Source organism: Anguilla rostrata, chromosome 4 (genome assembly GCF_018555375.3).
Source record: "Anguilla rostrata isolate EN2019 chromosome 4, ASM1855537v3, whole genome shotgun sequence".
Taxonomy (NCBI): Eukaryota; Metazoa; Chordata; class Actinopteri; order Anguilliformes; family Anguillidae; genus Anguilla; species Anguilla rostrata.
In genome coordinates, this window is record NC_057936.1 from 42,350,609 (window position 1) to 42,370,053 (window position 19,445).

General features: G+C 38.6%; 2 protein-coding genes across 7 annotated transcripts in view; one reads left to right on the forward strand and one right to left on the reverse strand.

Annotated features, from left to right (window-relative positions):
- nup58 (nucleoporin 58) overlaps positions 1–12,996 on the reverse strand; it is a 75,807-nt gene extending 62,811 nt beyond the window's left edge. For 2 of the 6 annotated variants that reach the window (XM_064334084.1, XM_064334078.1), the window contains exon 1: positions 12,560–12,996. In XM_064334084.1, the coding sequence (XP_064190154.1) occupies positions 12,560–12,624 (65 nt within the window). In that variant the 5' untranslated portion in view covers positions 12,625–12,996. The remainder of the gene's footprint in view (positions 1–12,559) is intronic. The other 4 variants (XM_064334081.1, XM_064334083.1, XM_064334080.1 and 1 more) reach the window with 4 other exon arrangements.
- Positions 12,997–13,962: 966 nt separating this feature from the next.
- Positions 13,963–19,445, forward strand: part of mtmr6 (myotubularin related protein 6) — a 49,836-nt gene continuing 44,353 nt past the window's right edge. Inside the window, exon 1 of the mRNA XM_064334077.1 lies at positions 13,963–14,252. Coding sequence (XP_064190147.1) covers positions 14,229–14,252 — 24 coding nt within the window. The 5' untranslated portion in view covers positions 13,963–14,228. The remainder of the gene's footprint in view (positions 14,253–19,445) is intronic.

A 19,445-nucleotide genomic window follows, 5' to 3' on the forward strand; every position in this document is an offset into this window, starting at 1 on the left:
TGCCATCTATTGCGAAATTGGACATTGAAAAGGGGAGGGGACGTAACAACAATTCAAAATCAAAAGAATAATGTTGCTGTTTTAACTGCTTTAAATGCTGGATTTTGTAGCGCATTGATTTTAGAACTGTTAAAAGGCCTGAGGTGTCCCTTTACTGAGAAATAATGCCCACCCTTTGGACCAATCAGAATCGAGTATTCAGCTAAGCCATTGTATAAAAAGTATTATAAAACGGATAGTTCCAGTCCTTGATTCTGATTGGCTGAGCCGTGTTCGAAGCCGTTGTAAAATACTCTATAAACGCACACCTGTGACCGCATTACAATTTCAGTATTACTGCGCCAATTAGTCACCCATACAATGTGGTCCGTTCGCTGTTTTCATTTCTGTGTGTTGCTTGGCAAACATTCTGCTAAATGTCGCTGAAGAACTACATTGCTTGGCGGAAGAATGATTGTTTGTTATCAATAAATTATTGCATTTTTTGTTGCTGTGTGTTTATTTTATGAAACCGTGCCAGGTATATGTAGTAACTGTTTCATAAAAGCAATAAGCCACGCGAGGCCGTGGTTTACAGTGATTTTACAACAGCTAACAACGCCCCTTAGCTGTTGCAAAATCACTGTAAACCACGGCCTCTTGTGGCTTATTGCTTTAATAATTCATGTTACTGACGAGATGCGGTAAATTTATCTGGTCTGAAATTAGTGCACAACCCCAAGAAGGCCCCTGTGAACTGTAAATGAAAACAATAACTTGTTATATTTGATTTGATTCTAAACAACTTTGTTTATTAACTGTGTAAATTAACACATTAGCTTTTATGTTGTATTTAATGTTGAACAGGGGACCTTTATTTATTTTAATAAAATATGCTTTAACATGATAATTGTCATTTTCTTCAATCATAATTATTAGAACTCGTAAAATATGTTGCTAGTAAAAAGTGTTTGCTTGAGCCAGTTGAAGGCATGGTACACATGCACGTGTGTGCACGCATAGGCGTAGATTTTGGGGAGACGTAGGGGATGCGTCCCCCTCAAGATTTAGAATTTATATTTAGAACATAAAATGAATCCCTCTATTTTGTGTATTCCTTTACATAAAGACATTTACACCATAAATTGATGCAGAAAAGGCACAAATTGGTGCATAAAAATTCACCAGAATGCAGGAAATTAAGTGTTTGATGCTCACAATTTCCTGGAGGAGGACCCCCCGCTTAATGTGCCCCTCCGCCTAATTTTGAGCCAGGAAAAACCCTGAGACTATATATATATATTTACCATCATTGTTTTATTATACCAGCATGTTTTTGTGCGTTTGCAGAGAAACTGAAATACTATTAAGAAAAATGGTTTAGCTATTTCTCAGCATAATGACAGAGATCAAAGATTAAACAAACTCACCCGATATTGTCTTCAAATGGATCCATGCCAAAGAACAGTAATTATTCATCCTCTCAAAAAGCTTTTACTAACAAACTTTTAGTAGCATGCACTCTGGCACTGTCTTCCATTGCTTCCCCGACCCCCTAAAACCTAGTATAGGGCTGGACCTAACACATGTGATCCCGCCGGCCAATGGTGTAACTTCATCACTCAGTCAGTCACAGACATTCGCGTTTGTAGGGCTGGCCCTGCTCTTGCGGTCCAGCCAAAAAGGCTACAAACTACCTTTTCTATGAGAAATGTGTTGTCGAGCTCACGCAAATACACTACTGGCGACATTCTAAAGCTCCATTTTGCCCTCTGTACTATATAGCTAGCTAGCTATGGCACGTCCTCACCTCTGTAACGTTATTTGTTGTCCTTCGTGTGTCCATACATCTGTATTGGTGGTTGTAGCTGTGTCTCCTTAGCTCCTACTCATGCGTGCAGGATAGCATCCGTATGCGCTAATTAGGCTAGGTTAACTAAAGTAGGCGATCCATACGCGCTAACTAGGTTAGCTAAAGTAGGCGAAACGTGAACATGTTAGGGTTAGCTAAAATGAAGTTAGGCGATAAAGCTGTGCTCAAAAATGTCATGCCGTACCACCTGCGCATGCATTCTACTAAACGAAGCACCACCTGCGCATGCATCCCACCAAACCATCATCAAAGGTTGTCCGTGAGTGAGTGAGTGGCCACAATTTGCCTCGCATAGCCCACAGCGCCAGTTCCTGCACGCCGTGGGAAAAATACATATAGAGCAGTCACGTTTTCAAGCCACAAGCCTTGCCCATAAGTGTAAACTTGCGTGCTTTAGAATGCACACCAACCCACTCAGTTAATTATTAGTAATCAATAATTCAAATTATTTGCTAATTCAATTCTAAGTCTTAGTGTTATTCAATTGCACAGCAGAACAAAAGTTATGAGATGTTTGTTAGGGTATTGTCCCTACATTCCCTCAGAGCAATTTCCCAAATTTAGAGCACAATGTTCCTCAGGCCTATGTTCCCCTCAAAGGATTTCCCCACCAATTATGAGCCCTATGCTCTCAGGCCAACACCACAGCAACTACCTAGTGATTAGTGTTGCACGGTATACTGAAACTTCTGTACTTTTTCAGTGCTTAAAAAAAAACTGTACAGTATTAGAATTTTCCGACGTGCAGTACTTTTAGGTCAAATGTAAAAGCCAGGGAAATGTGTCTCCCGCATTACTGATTGAGAGGATGAAAGGTGCAATTTGTCTGAATCTTTGCTAGATGGCAGTAGCAACTAAGGTAGCCAAGTCAGGAGCCGTGCGCTTGTGCATTCATCCTTGTTGATACAGCGCAAGCTGACTCAGTTCACTTCAGTAGCAACTATTTTTATTTCTGTTACTTAATATGGTGTTGTTCTAACACTATAGGTGTTCTAATTTGGAAATATTGTATTATAGGAAGATGCTGTATTGTTATTAAAATATGCTGTTTTTATATCTACAGTACCAGTCAAAAGTTTGGACACACCTGCTTAAACCGGTTTTTTCATGATGAAAAATGCTTTAAACTGTATAAACACTTAATATTTCATTATATGATATCTGTACTTCTATAAGTGAATTGCATTCAAAAGTTTGATTTTTAAATGAAAATGGAAATCTTGTAAGCTCATTGGGGGGGTGAATTTTGTTATTTAAATATCTTAGTACGTACTGGTGTTCAAGATGACGTCTATCTATGTTTCACCCTTCTACCCTCCATTGGAAATATATGGTACTGCATGTGGTGAAAATGATGTAGGAATATACCCCATGCATTTTGAAATATGGCAGTTGGTCTTCCTTTTTTTTTAAATATGAAAAATTCTTGAAAAGTCCTGGAGCACCTGTTAAGACAGATGTGATCGTGAACACCAATACGTACCAAGATATTTAAATAACAAAACAATGCACCCCTTCCCCCAATGAGCTTACAAGATTTCCATTTTCATTTAAAAATCAAACTTTCGAATGCAATCCACTTAAGATTATCTGCTTATATAAGTACATATATCATATAATGAAATATAAAGTTTTTATAGACAAATTTATACAGTTTAAAGCATTTTTAATCATGAAAAAACTGGTTTAGGCAGGTGTGTCCAAACTTTTGACTGGTACTGTATTTTAAAGTAAAAGACTTGTTTAAAAATTCTTTAGTTTACAATTGTTTAATTTTTGAAATATATTTAATATATTTTTCTATTGTTTAGTGTTCTAACACTATAGGGCTATGCTTATTAATATGTTGAAGAGGCTTCAACTTAAAGGTTGTTAATAAACCAGGTTGTTAATTAGAGCCCGACCGATGCCAGATTTTTGGGTCCGATGCCGATCCCGATTTTGGAGAGTCCTAGCCCACCGATTACCGATGTTTTGACCGATATTTTGTCAAAAAGTGCAACATTTTCAAATCAATTTGAAAAACCTATATTTTATTAAAGTTTCTATATTTAAGAACATTTAACTTATAAGCAAACAAATAAAAATAAACGCACAAAGAACTTTTTAGATAAAAAAATGTAAAAGATGATATTAAATTAAATATATATATTAACACCATCTTTGTGTGAAATCAAAATAACTCCACTCCTTTCTTTTCCAGCCATCTATAAAAAAAATTATTTAAAAAAATTAGTTTTCCAGTTTCAAACATGTATTTTTATGAATATTATTATTGTTGTTGTTGTTATTCATTTGTTATTATTATTTCTTAGTATCTATTCTCAGTAAATTAATTATATTTTCTTATTTTATTCCTACTACATGATCTCAAAGAGTAAGACTTTATCTAGCGAGCTTCCCTGTCCATAAGAATTCGGTGGTGAAAATAACTACAATGCGCTCTGACGCGTGACTAGATGACACACTCGCTCACAATAACGCATTAGCATATTGACACAGCCTCATTATTTCTTATCATATATTCTCAGTAAGTTAAATGAATTATATTTTCTTATTTTATTTCTATTACATGATCTCAAAGAGTAAGACATTATCTAGCGGAGCTAATGAGTGAATCAAGTGTTACGTTAGATGAAATTAAATTGACTGGATGAAACACGTGAAAAAAACCACAATGCGCTTTCGTGCAGGTTACCCACGCTGTTACCCAACTGTTGGTTGATTCACTTCTCCAACTTGAATCCTTCTCTCGTGTTATCAGGACAAAGCTAGATAACACGGTTTAAAACGATCCACGTTAGAAGTGTTTTATCAGCGTTTTTACTGTCTGTTTAGCTTGCTACGATGACGCGTGACTAGATGACACACTCGCTTGCAATAACGCGTTGTCTATTGACACAGCACCATATAGTAGCTAATATCATTATCTCAGATTTTTAAAAAATGTGTGATGCATTCAATCACCATTTTATTTTGGTTGGTTATTTATTTGAGAATACAGCGATGTCCTCTGGAAATGTAGATCCTACGCTGCTCATGTGCTCACTGCCACTTCATAAAGGCTTGCTAGCCAGCTAGCTTGCTAAAGTGAACCAAATATGTTAGCTAGATCGCTCGCTTGATAATGAGGATTGATAAACATAGTGGTCTTATAAACGCATTTAATTAAAAACTTTCACTAAATATACACACCTTTATTGCGGCAATCGAATCTGTGCAGACAAGTCTTGCAGTGGAGAATATTGGATGAGGCACGAGTGACAAACGTCTTATTACAAAAGTAGCGCGTCAGCTGCTGCAGTTCACACTTGTATTAGAGCTCCCTCTACTGGATAATTCTAGTAAATAGCAATTACAACGTTCGAACAGACAAGTACAGATAAATAATCAATGTTTATTATACTTATTTAAAAATCGGGACACATCGGCTGCATAACCGCCGATCCCGATGTCGTCAAAAAAGTCAAATAATGGCCGATATATCGGTTGGGCTCTATTGTTAATAAACTGTGCATTCGAAAATGAGGTCAACCCTTGTGGACATTACATTTCTGATCTATTAAGGTAATTTCAGTATCGTTAGGTACCGAATATCGAATCAGTATCGTTTTAGTTTCAAGTATCGTTTCAGTATAGAGTATCGTGATACTAAACCTGGTATTGGTATCGAAGTCAAAATTTTGGTATCATGACAACACTACTAGCGACACATTAGCTAATTACTACACACTAGGCAACCACCCACCAACACCCTAGCAACCACCTGTAATCACCTCGTAATCCCCTAGCAACCATCTAGTAATTACAACAGTACCCATATAGTAATTACAACATTAACCACCTGGTAACATCCAATCAATCACCTAGCAACCACCTGTAATTACTAGGGATGGGTACGAGTAATGGACTGATCGATTACTCATCGGATACGTGCCAACTCGATCTTTTTTATTTTCTAATAAAGGCTATGCATGTACAACTATGTGTTGGAGTGTGGTTCCATTTATTAGTTTATCATACACTAGCCTATAAAAAAGAAACAGTAAACACGTTTAAATAGAGAATAGGCTATTTCTTCATCTAATACAAACAGAATAAAGCAAACATATTTTTAAACATATTAATTTAGAATGACAATTGAACTTTTGCAGATGCTACTCCACAGTCAGCTGTATATATAAAATAATACACACACATCCCAGGCAATCACCATTAATTTATACTGAACAAAAATATACATGCAACACTTTTATTTTTGCAGCCATTTTTAATATGTTTAAATAATAAACGTATTAAAGATATCAAAGATTTGTTCTATGTGCACAAAGATATTATTTCTCTCAAATTTTGCCCACAAATTTGTTTATATCACTGTTATGGCACTTCTCCATTGACCAGCACAGCACGGTACAGGACAGCAAGCATTCGTATCCTACCCGTGCCGTGTTGCCTGTTGCGCTTCTCCATTACACAACAGACCCATGGGAGGAGTAAAGCATCCTAAATGTGTAATAATTTACTTTTGTATGTATTTCTATACTCTACTCTCGTATGTTTTCTTGTATGGGGATGGGACGATATGAAAACAATTTTCGCCCGTCCACCACGTTTTGGCAATGTTCCAACACTCTCGTCATCACTGTTGCATGCATCACAAAAACTATTACACAACTAACTAACGCTTACATTACAGTGTGAAATATCCACATTATATAATAACCTATTTAAAGACACTCAATTAAAAAAAATAACGTACATAACCGAAATATTTGAGCAGTAATACTTACATAACGATGATGAAATGTTATCTGTGTTCAGTAGATAGAGACAGAGACAGTAAATCAATGTTGTAGTTCTCTCCTCTTCTGTCTTACTTCAGAAAACGATGTCGGCTAGGTCTATCAGCAAACATATGGCTTAGCTATGCCCAGAGGTCCTCAATAATAATAATGGTATTTTCCAAGAAATTACGGAAATTATTGATAACGTTTCGTCGGGTGCGGTTTTCTATTACTGCTGCTCCAGAGTGCCAAAATGGTCGCACTCTGGAGCCTTGGCCGTAAGTCATCAATATTTTATACAATCACGATGATATTCAGTAGATATTTTGGGTGAAGGTATATGATCATGAGGACAAAACCATTTTAAAATCACTGAATAGGGGGCGCAATAGTGCCAATGCTTGGACCCCTCCCAACGCCGCTTGCGGCTTTAATTAATTTTTTTTTTTTTAACACTGACACATGGGCGCTCCTAGCACTCCATCCAGTGTTTCTCGCTGCCCAAAACATCAACAAGGTTCATGTGACCTGGAACTATTTTCCTCAGTGTCCATTTCTAAAATTGGTTGACAATGTTAATAATGTGAATATTATATTAATAATAATATAATAATGTTAAATATTCTTTAATAAAGTTATTTGTTTAACCACTTAGCGCAAAGCCCCTCGGCACACCAGCGTGCCGAGACTACTAAACTCAAACATTTGGTGCTACTGCAACCAAAGTGTGAGATGAAAACAGAAACGCGTTGTTTCAGTTTCATTAGTAGACGATACACGACAACTATGCCGAAAACGGAGTTTCGCAGCCCCACCATTGTCGCTCCGGTCGTTCATTTAACACGCACCCCCTCCCTGCAGTCTCATCTAAAAAACACCCCCTACCCTTGACATAATGGACAATATTATCTATCTTGGCATTCATAAAAATATTATTTCACCACTAAAAAATTGTATTCCGTCATAGCAACAAGATAAACCCGACAATAGCCCTAAGATATGCCTATACAGCAGTGAAAACGCTGCTCACTGAATAACGAAATAAACGAGAAAAAGTTTTTAAAAATGATACCATGTCATTCTACAGTCAATATCTGGGACTAAATATTGAATAAATATAAATCCTTACTGTTGGTTTTACGTGTAGAGATGTCCCTTTTGAGACTGCGTGGTCATATACTGTCTTGGATAATCCGTTTGGGAAATATACGCGCATCTTTGACCCCTGGGTATCTTCCAAAATATCTGTACGTAATACCACACCTGTTGTTTACGGCGTCGTCGCCCTTTTTAGCACAGTCTGGCTTGATTGATAATTCATTTATTCAGTAGGCGAGAGTATAAGCTTTCTAACGATGTAGGCCTATAACATGTCTAATTCTGCTTTCGGAGTAGCGTTTTATAGGTCAGCGTAACAGAAAATATTCTTAGCATCGCATTCACTTACGCATTCACTCTGCTAGCAGACAAATACACTGCACCTAACGAAACGTGTTCAAGGATATTTCGTAATTTCTTGGAAAATACTATTATTATTGAGGACTTCTGAACATAGCTAAGCCATATGTTTGCTGATAGACCTAGCTGACATCGTTTTCTGGAGAAAAACAGAAGCGAATAGAACAGTATCATTGATACTGTCTCTGTCTCCATCTACTGAACATAGAGGAGATTTCATCATTGCTATGTAAGTATTACCGCTCAAAATATTTCGGTTATATACGTTATTTTTGAAATTGAGTATCTTTAAATAGGTTATTGGTGTTATATAATGTGAATATTTCACACTGTAATATAAGCGTTAGATGGAAGTGTAATAGTTTTTGTGAAGCATGCAACAGTGATGACGTCAGAGTTGTAACATTGCCAAAACGTGGTGGATGGTTGAAAATTGTTTTCATGTTGTCTCATCCCCATACAAGAAAACATACAAGAGTAGAGTATAGATATACACACGAGTTAATTATTACACATTTAGGTACTGTACCGCATTGTGTGACAATATTTTTGCTTTTTTTTTTTAATGTGATAGCAATGTTTCATCTTAAACCCTCATAAGGGGCTCATTTATATGCTTTATAATGGACAAAAAGCATTTTATTCAATTTTGGAGAGATTTTGGATATGTTTCTGGACACCTAGCTATTTTAGACCACTGTACTGACCGAAAGCTTGTAATTCCCATTTGAAAATTATGCAACAGTGATTTTCTTGAGTCAAAACCGTTGATTTGTAGTGAAATACGTGAATATGTTGTGATTTACAGCAATGCATAATTTAGACATTTTGGATAGATTTGGAGACGCTGGGTACACTGCTTAGTTTTTGCTTCATACATCTATAGTAGTTCTACATATCCACCCTTAGATTTTATGAACTTGTGGTCAAGAAGTTTTTGACCTAGCACATGTATAGTTTAACCTCCTGTATATATGCAATCTCTCAGTATTTCATTGCAAACTTAAGAAGTGCAAATTTATTTATTTTTTTGCAAACAATTGCATTTGTGGCACAATTTCTTCCAAAATTATGAATATAAACTAATCTGCGTTAGTATTGTACAAATGTCTTGCTTCATTTAAGCCATTTTTAAAGTCTCTGTGGTGTTCACGTCTGGAGTTATAAAGCTTTAAATAGGGAACCCCCTAAATGGGCAAGGATTGGCAAGATTTGGCTTGTGCCTTAAGAGGTTAAGAAAGCAGTCATCCGAGTACCTTTTCATAGTCATATCGGTGCAAAATTGGTGCACAATCCACATAGAAAAGATCTATTTTCATTCCAAAAATTCACTATATCGGCCACCATATCGGTAATCTGTGAATTTTTCCCCTCTAAAATCAGTATCGGTCTCAAAAATGCCATATTGGTCGGGCTCTACTTGTAGGACAACCTTACAATATGATATCCAGACTCTGATGATGTTGATAGGTCACAGACATCAGGAAGTCATGGCATGCAAAGGATATGCAACCAAATACAAAACATGACTATTTTATTTGACATTAAGTTAATTTGTGTAAAACACTGAAATGGGGGACTACGTATAAAAAGTGCTGTAATTACTAGCCTATATGGTGAAACCAAAATGTATAAGAATACCCTTTAATAAAAGTTCTGAGTCTGCGCTCTGAACATGTGTGAATTGTTTGATTACAAACAGAGAAAATAAACTATTAGATCAGAAAAAAAGCAGAAAAACGCAGGTGGTTTTAATGTTGTGGCTGATCGGTGTATGTGTCATACGGAAGTGTGAGATGGCAATCATTTATAGTGGGAATAATCTTACTGAATAATTTCACCTGTTTTACAGAAATGTAAGTTTTTTTTAATGACTTTAATTTTAGTATTTACAGTGCTGATCTCCTGCGCCTACTGAGAAGCAAGCGCTCACAACTTTTGACAACTAGCCTGACTACCCCACACCCTCACCCCTTCCACAGTCATCTTTTTCTGCACTGCTGCCAATCATCTCCTTACTGGTCAACTCCTCCCTGAGCACTGGCTGTGTCCCCCGTGAAATAAGTAGGTCCAAGTAATGTGGACCCAAAGATTCATCTGCCATCAAAACTCCGAGTAGCATCACTTTCCTATCAAAAAATCATTAAACAGATTAGGCTATATCTACTGAGACAGCACCTTACCAGACTCAGAACAACCTTCTTGACCCCAAGCAGGCTGGCTTCAAAGCAAACCACTTAACAGATACAAATCTCCTCTCTGTAACAAACCATTTAATACAACAAAAGCAGAATCCTTTGTCCACCGTCTTATTCCTATTTGCTCTCTAAGCTCCATTGCTGCCAGCTAACTGTCAGGTGACTTTGGCCATCCTAACATAAAGGTTATCGCAGGCTATGTCCACAAACTCAATCACATCCTCCTGACCACTTCTATAAGGGGATATGGCATGTCGCAAAAGGCCCATCAACTTACCACAGGAGTCCCTCAGGACCATTCTCAGCCCTCTACTGCCTCCAATGTACACTTCCATGGCTAAATAAAATGGCCCCCATGACTTCTCCTACCAGCGTTATGCTTACAACACTCAGCAGGTTTCCTTTCCACCATCTATAGATGCACATATTGCATCACACATTAAAACCTAATTTGTAGTTTCTAATATTTCTAGTAAAAAAATGAGTAACTCTACATAACAGCTAAGGTTGAGTGGTATCCAGTCCTTTCCCACACTGTCATACCATCACAGAAAAGTAATGTGGTATTAAAGGTGAACTGAAACGTAATATGAAGTAAAGCTGATATCATTGATGCCTTTACAGTATAATACACATTTCTTTTCCAGCAGCTTTGACTGGTATGATTGTTAGTGCCAGGCATGGTGGTTTCAGCACCTCAGAAACAGCTTCCCTTCTAGGATTTTTGTGCACTACAGCCTAGAGGAGGGGTGGATAATTCTAGTCCTGGAGGGCCATGATGTATGCAGGATTTTGTTACCACCAATTACCCTGGCTAAATGAGCCACCTGGCTGTACACATGAACACTGATTCACTTGTAGATTAAATCCCAGCAAATGTTTCATATAAGGACAAAAGAACAGTCATCGGCTGTCATTCACACATTTCTCAAGAAATATAACTAAAATGCCAGATGGCATAAATGTTAGGACTAATTAAGTAACTATAGAAAGGCCAGAAATGCTCAAATAACAGCGGTATGCAGAAGGGCATCTTAGAATGCACAACGCGTCATGCCATGAAGCGGATGGGCTACAGCAATATAAGAACATGCCGGGCTGCACTCCTGTCAGCTAAGAACCAGAAGATAAGACTACAGTGGGCAAGCAAAAGCTGCACAAATGAAAATTGGTCTGATGAATCTCAATTTCTGCTGCGAAATGCAGATGGCAGGGTCAGAATTTGACGTGAACAGCATGAACCCATAGAGCCATTGTGTCAGTGGCGCAGGCTGCTGGTGGTGGTGAAATGGTGTGAGGAATGATTTCTTGCCACACATTAGACCCTTAACACCAAATGAGCACCATTTGAATGCTATACTATGGCAAGGAATTGTTACTGATCATGTGTATCCCTTTATGGGCACAGTGTAGCCTTTTTCAAATGGATACTTCCACCAGGATAATGCACCATGTCACAAAGCACGCATCATCTCAAGCTGGTTCCATGAACATGACAGATACTTCAGGAGGTCTGCACAGTCCCCTGACCTCAATCCAACACAGCACTTCTGGGATGAGATGGAAAGATGCAGCATGAATGTGCGGCTAAAGAACTGTATGGATGGTGTGATGCTATTGGGTCCACATGGAAAAATCCAAAAATCCCTAAGGAATGTTTTGAACACCCTGTTGAATCCATGGTGCATAAAATTCAGGCTGTTCTGGAGGCAAAAGGGGGGTCCTGCTCAATACTATATTGTTGTACCTAATAAACTGACCAATATATATGTACAATCTAGCCTTTCACTGCAAATGAACTCAATAATACAGCAATCACATAGGCCTACTGTTTAAAACATTAGATAATATTTAGAGCAGATTGGAAATCGCCTCCCTCCAAAACTGAGAATAAGCTCTGGAATCCATTCTCAAATTAAGACCAAATTCCCCAGGTATCTGACAACTGTCATTTTTGGGCACAAGAGCCGTCGCCTACCATTGAAAACAATGGGCCACACCGCGCAGAGTAAGACTGCCACGTTTTGTGTGCCAGGTTAAAATTTTCTATTCACTTACTTCACTGGCTCGCTAATTTCAGGAGACTACGTCGACTTTCCATCATTACTTGTAACTATTACTAGTAAAATACAGGCCATTGGTTAGTCAGCGATTCTTTTAGCTTACTTAATCTGTTAGAAATCACCACCTAAATCACCTAGCATTTTCAGCGATAATAACCGCGGCTAACGCTCGCCAAGCTAGCAAAGATAATGTCAGGTTCTTACCTTGCTGTTGCTCCGAATGAAAATCCGCCACCAGTGGTCCCCGTCCCAAAATTAAACCCAGACATTTGTAATATTTTACACAAATGTCTTTGTACAGAACAAAAACTGCAAATGTTATCTAACCCACACAAAAGTGTCCGGCTAGCTTTAAAGGCTATCGAGTCACAGGTCGTGAGACCTCGTGGAGGCCCAACATTTATAAAGTTGCAGTCATATCGTACAGGCCATAACTATAACGCAGACTGTACACTAAAACGAAAAGGCCCTGCACGCAAATATCGTTAGATGTCGGTTTAAAATCGTCGTTAATTCACCAAAAGTTACACAGTTCACAGCAATGGTTTGATTGCGCGCCTACGGTCAGACATCAGTTCCCCGGTATTTCCGGTGACGCAGCTTCGCAGACGGTGCTGGGATAGTGGAGAATCGAACTATGAGAGACGCGACTTCGTTGATTTTCAGTCCCAGGCGGATCAGGGATTGACGTTCACCCTCTGAAACTCGCAAACTCCAGTGGTTACCTGAGGTATTGCAATTCAGTAAGCAGCTGGTGGCGAAAAGCTCATTTCCATATTGAAGTCCGTTAAAAAACCATGAATTTACCTTGGCCAAATTATACTATATGGACAGTACTTTAAAAATTTAAGATTTCTTCATACCAGACTAATTGCTTTCCAGAGACTGATTGTTTTTCTGATCTAGGTCACACAAATTAAACAAGCTGTATTCCAAAGCAGTGGTACCCAATGTTTTCTAAATAATTTCAAGTAACTTGGCCCTGTGTTTTTTCATCTTATCATCTGAAGAGAATGTGGTCTTTCAAAGTTTATGTGTCATATGGAAGTATCAAATGGCAATAAATTACAGTGGAAATGGGCATCTGATTTAACGCAGAGAAAAGCCTCCACCCATATATGGATATCCAAATCAAAGCATAATTCCTCTATAGAGATAATGACTAGGTGTCTCCCATACATAATCATCCCGGTCAGTCTGATTTCAATTTTAAAGCTACCATTTGCCAGCAAATACATTTTTAAAGAAAGTGCTCAAATAACTAAAAGAAATTACAACAAAAACAGCAACAATAACAACAAATATATTTACACTGATACATACAACTGAACAAAAACCAATTTTAAAGTATAATTTATTACACTAATGGATAACAGCAAATGCTCACATTTTTAAGTCATAATAGCAATACATTGTAAATTGTACTTAACCTTTTTCTGTAAGTACATTCTATTAGCGTTTACCAATCATCTGTACACGAGAATAATGAGTCACTAGGACAATGAAAAACTTAAAAGTTTCATGTCAAGATAGTACGGATGGTTTATGTTCAACTTTACATGATATCTATCTGATGTCCCAGGATGCGTTTAGCTGACAGTGACGTAACGGAGCCACGCCCAAATCGGAAGTACCAGGCAAAATTTATTGACGAAGAAGGTAGCTGGCTGCCGATCCCTGAAGCTACTAGCTATTGTTCTTTTTGTTCGCTAAATGAATAGCGTATGTAGCTAATCAGCTAGTAAACGAACACAGAAAAGAGACGCATCGTAGTTGCAGCTTGCACCATTATCAAAATCGTCTCATGAGTGGACGCGTAGCTCTCCGGAAATCGCTTTCGACTGCTGCGTAAACTGACAGTCGACATTAGAATATGGAGCACATCCGAACTCCAAAGGTAGGGTGGAAATTAATTCGTTCGCTTGCTGCCTGTGTCAACTGGTAGTGACCAGCCTCAGCATCCGATCCGGTTCGAGGATTTCGATGCTGCTTTTGGAGCAGGAAACTTTTACACAACAGTGTGAAAAGTAGCCTACGGTGTTTTGCTGACAGCTTCTTTAATCAGACATTGCCAGTTAGCAATTACGTTAAGATCTCTAGCTTAGGTGGTCTGATTTCATTATTTTTTTAATTATACCGGATCTTTTATCACAGTCGGCCCAAACGTGCTTGCTATCATAGTTATCCAAGTTCGCCAACCTAACTGATTAGCAAACACTGACGTGCCAAGTGAAGTTAAGGTTAGGAAACATGATCAAATCGTAGCCGTCAGTGTGGTTGCAGAACAGGGTGTGGACATGAACAACCAGCATCCGCACTCAAATCTCTAGGATGAAGACACTAGCAGTAGCTATTGATTCGTTGGTACCTGCAATTATTGTGCAAATCGGCCGCAGCTATCGACAGCTAACATTAAGAGTCCGAGAACGTAGCTAACGTTAACTGGACAGCGGTGTAGCGGTGTGCCATACGATCTGCCTTTCTGTTGGCACACGCAATAACCTAGTTTCAGACTATTGCTGGTTCCCAGTTAGTCATGGCTTCCCTAAAAACGACAAAGTAATGTTAGTCTGCTTTCTAAATGTAAAATAAAAGGACCATGCGACTATCAGATTAATTCACACACATAGTCTTTCATTTCATATCCGCAGCCTCAAGAACTAGATTTCGAATACACTTACTGTTAATACATTTTTCAAGCGGAAAGACTAAATGTGATGCTGTGCTGTAAAATATCATTTCCAGGGTATAAGTGACAGGCATTGCAAAACCAGTATTTCTAGGTAGCTAGGTAACAAGTGTCTGATCTGTGAAAAAAGCCCATTTGGATGTGGACTGTCTCTCTGGTAGCATTGGAAAGTCAATATGTGGGCATTTCCTTGTGTGTGAAGGCATCACAGAAGGTACCCACTAAACTGGTGGCAGATCCGAATGGAAACTCATGCATACTGGATGTTTACAGAATGCAGGACATCCAGATGAAAAACATAATTCCCTCATTGGTGAAATGGAGGATATGCTGTCAGCTAAAACATTAAATGAACAATAAATAAATGAATAAACAGAAATGCACCTTTATATACGACCAAATGAGCCTACTGAACAAGAGAGGGGGAAGAAGTGGCTGGAAGCAATCAAATGCTGTGGTCAAAGCAGTTAGGCCTAGTATTTGTTAACTCAACTTTTTTAGTCTACTGGTTGATGTCCTGTTAATCATTCAAGAACTCTTGCAGAGTTAATATTAAGAATTATCTAGTAAGCATAGCATTAAATGTTGACCCTGCTAGCTTTCCAGCTTGGTATTGTGTTTGGTATGGGCACTTACATTAATACTGTTTACTACACATCTAGCTGGGTAAATACTGTTCTGGATAGCATGCTGGCCAGTGTTATAAGTTAACATGCTAGATTGCTGAACTTAAATCTTCTACAACTTTACAGAATAATTAATTGGGCCTGTGTGGCCTATAGAACAGTAATACAAATACAATTCACCTGAGGATTTAAAAGCATCATTGAATCCAAACAAGACAGGTCCTTCTTAATTCCAGGCACCTTTCTTTATCCAAATGTCACAAAATTATGGTTGGTGCAGTGTTATTATCTATGAAATAGTACAATTAAAGCTAAATTCAGTATTTAATTAGATGGCTTTTTTGTTTTACCTAGAACATAGAACTTCAGACAAGCTTTGGAACGTGGAGCGTAATAGGATGTTCAGCTTTTCTGAGAAGGCTGGTTGCTTCTGTATTGTAGAAGTACAGTTCTAGTCCCGGATTATTTGCATTAGATTGAATACAGAAACGAAAGATTTTATGAATTGTCCCATGTCTGCTGGCTTCTCCATTTGTCATAAATAACCCCCCACCTCACTAAACACTCTTCCATTGGAGAAAGAAGAGACAGAAACTTATTTGCTAGCAGAGTAAGTGTTTTTAAGTCTCATCTTGCATTGCTTCCACCACTGCAATGGCAACATTTCCTTTGTGAAGTAGAGACTGAGGTAGTGGTTAAGCTCATTGTCAAAGCTGGCCTGGAGTTTAGCTGTGTCTTCACGGGACCCAAAAGCCCTGTGCATTGGCTGTCTGCAAGACTTGGAGGGGCTGATCTTCTAACAGGGTTCAAGGAGAGTTGCAGGCACAAGATACTTTGTCTGCTCTGCCTTGTAGAACCATTTGGCCATTTAATCCCCCTCCTTCCGCAGCCCACATTGAGGATGATGTCCTATTGTCACTTTCATGGACTGTAATTTAAAAAAAAAAAAAATATATATATATATACAGTGGGGTCCAAAAGTCTGAGACCACATTGAAAATCTATAATATTTTCACGTAAACCTGGAAATAATCAGAAAGTTTGAGGATTCAGAAACATTTAAAAACACAAGAAGTTATTACATGTAAAATTAAGAAGAAATATTTAAAATTATGCACTATTTCTAGGTCAGCAATCAAATTTAAGCAAATTTATACTTATACTATTATACTATACTTTGTACAAAAGGTCAGATTTCCTTGAGTTGTATCCCTTCCATTGAAGCATGCGTTCAGATGACAGGTGGATTTGATCTACTCATCAGAGGCTCGTTCAAGTAACTCAACTTGCAGCCAGTGTTCACCTGTTATAAATATGGCTGTGCCTCAAGTTTCCAGCAAATCATTGCTTACTAAGTAGCATTGTGATAGTGGGAAACATGGCATCAGAACTAAGTGAAAGTGTCAGAAGTCAAATTGTTATTCTAAGCAAAGAGGGGCTTTCTCAGCGTCAAATCATGGCTAGACTAAAGGTTTCTAAGAGGGCAGTGCATGGAACTCTAAAACGCTTTGCAGAACTTGTATCAGTTGTATCCAAAAAACGATCAGGAAGACCAAAAATGACCACACCATCAGAAGATCAATACATCAAGCTTAGTTCCCTGAGAGATAGAAAAGCAACTTCATCACAGATACAAAATTACATTACATTACATTAGAGGCATTTAGCAGACGCTCTTATCCAGAGCGACTTACACAACTTTTTACATAGCATTTTACATTGTATCCATTTATACTGAAGCAATGCAGGTAAAGTACCTTGCTCAAGGGTACAACGGCAGTGTCCTTACCCGGGAATCGCACCTGCGACCTTTCGGTTACAAGCCCAGTTCCTTACCCACTGTGCTACACTCCGTCCTAAATAAAGAACGCAAGACTCCAATCAGCAAAAGTACTGTCAAAAGAAGGCTGTCTTGTAGTGGTCTCAGAGGACGAGTAGCAGTTTCTAAATCACTTCTCAGGAGGGGAAACAGGGCCAAACGCTTGGGGTGGGCTAATAAATACCAGCATTTCACAGTGGATGACTGGAAAAAAGTCCTATTTACTGATGAATCCAAGTTTGAGATTTATGGCAGTAACAGAAGGGTGTATGTAAGGAGAAGAACAGGAGAGAGAATGATACCGCAGTGTATCAAACTCACAGTGAAACATGGTGGTGGGAATATTCAAGTCTGGGGGTGTTTTGCCTACTCTGGAGTTGGACACCTGCACCGAATTGACTACACCCTGACCAAGGAGAAGTACCACTCCATTCTTCAGAGACATGCTATACCCTCTGGTTTGCATCTTTGTGGAGAAGGATTCATACTGCAGCAGGATAATGACCCCAAACACACCTCAAAGCTTTGCAAGAACTACTTGAAGACCAAAGAAGTCCAAGGAGTCCTGACTGTCATGGACTTTCCTCCACAGACACCTGACCTCAACCCCATTGAACATTTATGGGGGCACTTGAAGACTGAGAAAGCCACGCATTCTGTGACATCACAAGAAGCTCTTTGGAACATTGTCAAATCATGTTGGGATAACATGGGTCATCAGGTTATGCACAAACGTGTGGAGTCCATGCCAGCTTGAGTGCATGCTGTCATTAAAGCAAAAGGGGTACATAGCAAATACGAAGATATTCTGAAGTTCATGTACATTTTTCAAAAATTCAACTTTTCACTCAAATTGTTAAGCTGATATTATCATTTGTAATGAAAGAATTAGTATTACATTCAAAACAAATACAAAATAGAAATATCTTGACTAGTGGTCTCAGACTTTTGGACCCCACTGTATATATATATATATATATATATATGGACAAAGTTACTGTGACATCACCCACTGACTTTTCCATAAAATATGAACTTAAAATAAATCAGCACATGATGGGGAGACCCTATTGCAAATGCATGTTTTTGTGAGAAAAAATGAATGACTTTCAATGAATGACTATTTCAACCGCACATTGGTACCATTGATTTACACTGAAACAAGTGCCTGAAAGATCTATACTGGAGTCACCTGCACTGGCACTAGAGAGCACCATCTCTTATTAAGACCAGAAAGTGAGCTTCAAAAACGAAGCCTGGTCTTGCCAGTTGATAATTTTTTCCAGTGGTGCCAGTGTCTCAGTAAGTTTTGAGGTAATGTCCCACTGTGCTGCGGTCAAATATCATCTTTGCCTTCAAACGCAGAATGCACATTTCTGTTTAATCATCCTCTGCAACACATGAAGTGTAGAGCTCCAGCATATTGTGATAGGGAGGTTAATCTGCCCTGAAGAGGCCTTCATCTGTTTGACCGGGAGAAGAGTGCTCAAACTGAGATGCTGAACCGGAATGTCAAGGATGACTGACTCAAGAGGCTATTGTTGATGACAAGCTGCAGTGTGTGGACCTTGCAGCTGAAGTCTGGTATCTCTGCTGGTCTCATGCCTTGGAACATATTAGGCCCCCTATTTATTTATGTGGATCTACATTAGCTGTTGCCTGCTTAGCAGCTACTGTTCCTGAAAGCACCACACGGCTAGTGCTGATACCCTAGTGCCCTAACATGACCTGAAGCGTCTTACTGATGTAGTAGTCACCTTTATGTGATATACTCATAGCCTTGCCATTCAGCACAACCTGGTCCAGTCAGTTTCAGGGAAGCTCAATTTGGGCTCATGTAGTGCCGTTTTTTTTAGCATCTCTTTGCAGAAGAATATATTTTCTTTGACCCTGTACCTGGGTTTAGAGAGACCCATCAACTGCTGAAGACCAGTAACTGTGAGCGGCTGGTTGCAT